We start from the raw sequence: 7,390 nt of genomic DNA, 5'->3' as shown, positions 1-7,390 counted from the left end.
GGATATGTTGTAGAGGATGCTTAAAAAAGCTTAACTTGAAGTTTTCGACCAAGATTTCCTATGAGCTTTTTCCGCCATTTTGAAAAAAAGGATAAAATTGGTTTTTTGACAATAACTCGGCTATCTGACGAGATGCGAAAATTTTACAAGGAGCTTTTTTGTAGCTTTTAACGAGTTCTACAATTCATGCATACACATTTTTTGTCTATCATGAACCGTTTTCGAGATATCGATTAAAAAAGTCAAAAATTTAGGACATGCCATTTGTTTTTTGACATTATCTATTTTTTGGTGATGAATATCGAAAAAATTATTAACATAAAATTTGTAGACCTTATTCAGACCTACAATTTCGTACTTTTATTTTTTTTTTTGGACAAAAATTACGACCTCCAGCTGGCCGCAAAGTCGCCAAGCAAACCGCTCGTTCGGTTGTAAAAAAAAAATTATTCATTTTTTTTTTTAATGTTTATATTATTATATCAGTAACACATACATACATACATAAATGTATGTATTTATTTAGTAAAAACATAATGAGAAGAAAATGGTAATGGTTTTTTTAACCCCAGTTTTATTAACCCAAATTTTTTAAATACAGTATACCGGCTCTTTGTGTTTGCAATTTGCTTCAATCTCTATATTATTTTATTTATCAAAATTGCAAACCGCAACTCATTAAACTTTTTTGAAAAAAAACATAACTTTACATATCCAAGATTTGTATGTATGAGCATTTAGGTATGTGAAGAAGATGCCTCTTTATTAGGGGTGGGTGATTAGAAAGATATACAGAATTTTATTGCTCTATTAAGGAGCATTGTTTTAGAAGCAGGTATCAATTAGCTGTGGGAAAATCCAATGCTACTTAATGATTGTCTTATTGTTTCATTCATGCGTTTTTAATTTTTGAAATTACTCAACCCTTTCTTATCACCATTTTTTGGGAATATCATAAAAATTGTGCAGGTCAGATTAGCATGTAATCGTACCTCCCCGCAATAAAAATTTAAATATATAAAGTATGTACTTATACCTGTGGTTTTCTGAATGGAGTTGAAGCTAAATTTTAAGCTATTTTTATAAGAAAACTTAGGTTTTTTTGTTTTGAAAAATCAATGTCTTCATCAATAATAGTTTGGAAATAGTTGGCGAAGATATCGATCTTCTGGTTTTACTTACTGGACTTGCACAGGATAAAAAAAATATATTTTTCCGCAAACCAGCAAAAGGAAATACGCCATCAAAGCTGTACTCCCAGAGCAGTTTCAAGCACGGTAAGTCAGTTCTTAAGAATATTCTTTTTATTCACGCTTTTAGCGGTTGCGATACGACATCGTCGTTTTACAACATGGGAAAACTTAAATTTATTAACACTCTCGAGAAGCATCCGGAACTAAGGTCATCGATAGAACTATTCAAACAAAAAAAGGTCGATCCGGATGCCTTAACTTGCGCAGGAGAGCAATTCCTAATTGCCCTATATGGCGGTGATAAGCAAGAAAAATCAATAAATATTTTGCGATTCCATCGTTTCGCAAAATCAATGCATATAAATAAAACGAATCACCTAACACTACTCCCACCAACGAGCAGCGCTGTCCGCCAGCACATATTCCGAACATATCTGCAGGTGCAAACCTGGCTCGGGTTTTTTAAAGATCCTCAGGAATGGGGTTGGCGACAAACTAATCACGGACTTGAATCAATTACCAGCACAGCCGAACCCGCACCTCCTGAACTTTTAAAACTTATTTCGTGCAAATGCAAAGGGAATTGTGGGGCTTCTTGTGGGTGTAGGAAAGCAGGAATTAGTTGCTCAGTTATTTGCCTGCATTGTAGTGGGCAATCATGCAATAACGTCACCAGAGTCGACATTTCGTTTGATGACGACGATGACAGAGATGATGATGACTATGCTTCGTACATATCAGCATCATTTCCAATGATTCAACCTATTTCACAAGTTGAGGAGTGTACGGACGACAAAGATCTTCAACCGGGACCATCAAAGCGACAAAAAAAATGAAAAAACGTCCACCCTTCGTTTTCTTGAGTAAAAAAAAAAAAAAAATTCATTTAATAAATTCCCGCTGGAGTTCGTAATTTTTGTCCAAAAAAAAAAAATAAAAGCACAAAATTGTAGGTCTGAATAAGGTCTACAAATTTTATGTTAATAATTTTTTCGATATTCATCACCAAAAAATAGATAATGTCAAAAAACAAATGGCATGTCCTAAATTTTTGACTTTTTTAATCGATATCTCGAAACCGGTTCATGATAGACAAAAAATGTGTATGCATGAATTGTAGAACTCGTTAAAAGCTACAAAAAAGCTCCTTGTAAAATTTTCGCATCTCGTCAGATAGCCGAGTTATTGTCAAAAAACCAATTTTATCCTTTTTTTCAAAATGGCGGAAAAAGCTCATAGGAAATCTTGGTCGAAAACTTCAAGTTAAGCTTTTTTAAGCATCCTCTACAACATATCCAAAATTTAGCTTCCTCGCTCATTTTGCATTTCCAAATGTATATAATGACTGGCCTAGAAGCAGAATTCGAATTTTTTTTAATCCCTCTTTTTTGAGAGATTTACACGGATTTGCACACACACTTGGAACATTTGACATTTCTCAAACGTCAAGCTGAAAGATTCCTTCGTGTTGTTTGTTTATTTGGGAATACCAACTTCAAATAAGGAGTAAATTATAATGGAATATCGTGTTTTATTGCGGAAAATTATGAAATAAATAAAAAAAAAACAATGTGCGATCAAAATATAATTTTTCTTGGCATAGTTCTTGTGAAAAAGTCAAATTACTGTGACTTTTCTTCTCGTGATTATCTTCAGGAAATTTTTTTCTCTGTAAAACCACAGCATACGGCCAAATAATTAACCTTTTACTTCATCTTCATTCAGATCTTAATAATATCTGCAATTTCCTATTGATTTGGATTAAATTAAATTTATATTACCGAAGCAAATAAACAAAATTATTGATCAAAGGAACTTTTGGTTTTATTTTACAGAAATTGTTTTGATTTCAGCTTGACGTTCGTGTAAAAATTGTTGTCAAATGACACACACACAATCGCAAAAAGAATTCGGTTTGTTTTCATGTTCCTTTTTAACACCAAAAATTCCATTTTTTTGAGGCGATTCTAAAAATTGAAAGGAATTCGACATTAGGAATAAGCTATATCTGCTTGTTGAAAAACTGATTTTTTCTCTATCCTTAGGAATAAGTACTAACTGACTGTTTAACTGACTATTGAAAAATTGGCCCTAAATAAAAATACTTACTATTACCTGGTTCTTATCAAAAGAATAAAGTTGTATTCATGAAAATGAATTCCCTACAAAAGGATTTTTGGCTAGAAATTAAAAATAATCATTTTTAGCAAAAAACAAAACCGACTTCCATGGATCAAAACTGGGTTTTATGGTTTTTAAAATAGTTCCTATTGCTAAAAGTGAACGAAATTGAAATGGGACCACACTGCAACCACCAGCTTTCTAATACAAAAAAAAATTATCAAAATTGGTTCACTCAGTCCAAAGTTATGCGGTAACAAACATAAAAAAAAAAAAAAAAAAAAAAAAAAAAAAAAAAAAATACAGACGAATTGAATACCTCCTCTTTTTTGGAAGTCGGTAATTAGGAAGTTATAGCGCTGTAAACAGGTAAGAAACTGAAAATAAAGAAAATCGGAAATTGTAACTTTTTTTTTGAAAATTCTTAGTTATAGATATTGGATGTGCAAGTTGTAGAAAATTTTGTGTTCTACAATTTTGCACATTAATTTTTCACATTTAAATGACCAGAAGGAAGCTATGGGCATAAAACTGAAAAAATGCAGAATTGGTTTTTGGGGTATGGTTAAGGGGGCGGAGGGGGCGTGGCTATGAATTTTTTTTTCAATCTACCATTAGAACCTGATTAAATATAGAATAAGAACCACCCGACTTTTTGTGGGATACAAATGGATAATTAAAAAATTTTCGAAAACTATCAAAAATACTTTTTTACTATTTTAGCCCTAACTCGGTTATTTGATTCACAAAATCAAAGTGTGTTACATTTTATTTTAGGTAATTAAATTGTCTATAAGATTGATTATGAAGACTTTTGCGTAAAAGTCAATTGTTAAAGAGTTATAGCACTGTTAAGTGACAAGAAACTGAAAATATTGCAAAATCCGAAATTTTACATGTTTTTGGAAGCTTCATAACTTCGTTGTTTTTGGATGTATAAAAATACTACCAAGGTCATTTTCGTAGGAAATTATGTTTTCTACAAGTCTACCAACAACTTTTTTTTCAATAAAATGCACCAGAAGAAAGTTATGGGCATAAAAGTGAAAAAAGTGCCAGATTTCTATGGTTTTTCGGTGATGCTGAAGGGGGCGGAGGGGGCGTGGTTGTGGAAATTTGGTTTTTCTATCTACTAACCATACCTAACAACATATCAAAAATTTAGAACCACCGGACCTTTTGTAGGGTAAAACTCCTTTATTTACTGGACTGTACGCACCAAATTTTCTCGCATACATAATCTTTATCATCACGCTGATTTTCTTTTTCTTATTTTTAATAAATATGTTGTTTAATTTAAATTGCGGATTCTTACGTATGTATTTTAGGTGTTGTCAATAGAACCTCTCTGGCTAGGGGTTTTTTTTTTTAAGTGATTCACTTCATTTCGCAGAAATTCCAAAAAACAAACATTTTCTGTTATCTCCTAAAAATTTTAAAAATAAAAGAAAAAAAAAACAAAAAGATATGAACATAACATTATGTGCTAAAAATACAAAAAAAAAAAACAGTTTCCCTTTCTTTTTTCGAAGATAAGGCAAAGTTATGAATCGACACAATAACGCATTCATAACGATTTCAAGAAAGAACAAAAGCATTTAAACAACATTCATGTCCAAACCTTCCTTACTTAAAGATTAAATTTGGGCTCTTTCTTAAGCTTTCAAAAATAATGCTTAATTATAAACCTCTTATACCATGTGTTTTTATACTTACAATATTATTTTTGCTAACCGGCGAAATTTACGGCCATGGAATGATGTTAGATCCTGTAAGTCGCTCATCTAGGTGGCGTTATGATAAAACAGCTCCTATCAACTATGATGATAATGGACTCTTCTGTGGAGGATTCGGTGTAAGCTCACTTTTTATTTGCTTTATCAGTCGCAAAATTAAAAGACTTTTCGAACTTAATTCTAAGTAAATGCTTTTTAATATGATGTTATTTCTAAGGTTCAATGGTTTAGTAATAATGGAAAATGTGGACTCTGCGGAGATGACTATGCTGCCCCAAGACCTAGAGAAAATGAATTAGGAGGAAAGTATGGAAAAGGAGTCATTACAGGAAATTATCTCCAATCACAAAATGTCCGTATTGGAGTCAAAATAACTACAAACCACTTAGGATTCTTCTACTTTCATATTTGCAATTTGGATAAATTCAAAGAAGAATCTGAAGACTGTTTCAATGCAAATAAAATTAAGTTTTCCGATGGAAATTTTAAGATGTACATTGGGACAAAATCTGGAATGATATATCCAAATATTATTCTACCAAAAGGTTTAAATTGCAAACATTGTGTATTAAGATGGAGCTATCAAGCTGGTGAGTAATCGTTATTCTAGTATCTATTTGTTTTTAACGTTATTCTGTTTAATTCTAAAAAGGTAATAATTGGGGGCCTTGTGGCAATGGAACTTCTGCCTTGGGTTGTGGACCTCAAGAAAACTTCAAAGGCTGTTCCGATATAAAAATAACAAATACATTTTCTAACACCAAGAAAGATCGACAAAGAAAAAGAACATTTATTCAAAAAATCATCAACCAAAATGTCTATTCAGATTATGATGTCAACTTTATGCCAATTCATGATGTCATTCAACCAAAGAAGCCAGTTGATTTTAATTTTTATAATCAAAACGAAATTTATAATCCTTTTATATCCAAAATTGAAGAAAAGAAAGATTTTGATATGGAAGAAGTAATGAACCCTGTTGATAATAAGAACTATGAATTTACAGAGGAAGAAGAATCTGATCCTTATTTGGTTAAAGATGTGTTTTACAAGGGCGAAGATGTAACTTTTGATAAAGAGTTATTAAATGGAGTTGATAATGGTCTTTTTGAAGCTCCGGAATATGTACAAGAAGATGAAACTGAAATGAAAAGAGATTCAGTGTTTAGTAAATTGAATGATTTGTTTAAATTTGACCATGAAAATCGGAGGAACAATGCGTTGGACGATGGTTTTTATGATTTTGAAGATTTTTAATATTACAAAAGTATTTCATCTCACAGTTTTAATTATACCTACGGTAAATTATTTCAAACCTAACTATGTAAATTAATTTTATATAATAAATCTTTATGATTGTGAATTAAGTATATTTTGTTCCAGACGAAATTATTCTTACACTGCGCGTCACTTGAATAGAAACAAAAATTTTTCTTTAGAAAATAGCGATTGGCACTTTGGTCAGGTAACTTCGTAGATTTTTGATTTTGCATTTTCAAAGAGGAACTTTTAACGAACAATGTTGTAAAAACAAAAAACCCAAAACAGAAACCGTATGGCTACTAGTTGTGTTTTTTCGCATTACTTCACAAAAAACAGTTTTTTTTTTTGCGTCACTTGAATAGAAACAAGCTCTTAAATTAGATAAAAATGATGAAAAATCATGGACAACACTAATTTTAGTAAAGCAGTATTAAACTTTGACATTATTTGCACATTATAACCAATTATGGGTTACGAGCTACCATTAACTCACCACAGAAAATGCATAAATAGAATTTAACATTGAAAATGCACATCGCGAAAGATATTGGAAAATTTGCCAAATTCAAATCAACCATTTAAATATATTTTCTATTGTATTATATTCCGCCAGATATATTTCTTCCATTTTTTCGTTAATTCTTCACTTTTTCCAAAATGAAATTGAAAACCGAATAAAAAAAATTTTCAGCCAGTGTTCTTCATCAATAACAAAAAAAATCCTGTGCCATATAGCAAAAAAATCCCATTTTTTTTTCTGCGTTGATGGGATATTTTTATTTTACAATTATCAAACTAAGGGTGTGTGTCAATTAGGCTGAAAACCCCGATCAGAAGCGTAATGAAAAATATACCAAAAGTAAAACTAAGTCCGCTCCTACACGAAGACGCAAAGCGCGAGAGGCACATAAGAGCAAAGGAGAAATAAAGTTCGAAAAAAAACGGAAGGAAGATTTTCTACCGTGAGTCTCCGGTAAAAAATTTTGTGACTCTTTTGACGTTTCCCTTTGATCTTGTTCTTTTTTTTGCTGTTCGGCTTTATTTTATTTCGTCGGTTGCGGAATCTGCTTCGTCGGT

The 7,390-nt window shown here is 31.5% G+C and overlaps 1 protein-coding gene across 1 annotated transcript; it reads left to right on the top strand.

The window, feature by feature from the left end:
- The first annotated feature begins 4,879 nt into the window (after positions 1-4,879).
- Positions 4,880-6,420, top strand: LOC129915641 (uncharacterized). Its single transcript, XM_055995282.1, has 3 exons — positions 4,880-5,169; positions 5,268-5,640; positions 5,703-6,420. Exons 1-3 carry the CDS (start codon positions 4,987-4,989, stop codon positions 6,305-6,307), a joined length of 1,161 nt encoding a protein of 386 aa, XP_055851257.1. The 5' UTR covers positions 4,880-4,986; the 3' UTR covers positions 6,308-6,420.
- Positions 6,421-7,390: the final 970 nt, after the last annotated feature.

The sequence above is a fragment of the Episyrphus balteatus genome, chromosome 3, assembly GCF_945859705.1.
Source record: "Episyrphus balteatus chromosome 3, idEpiBalt1.1, whole genome shotgun sequence".
NCBI classification, from domain to species: Eukaryota; Metazoa; Arthropoda; class Insecta; order Diptera; family Syrphidae; genus Episyrphus; species Episyrphus balteatus.
Note: the sequence above shows the minus strand (reverse complement) of the source record. Positions and strands in the feature narration are given on the sequence as shown.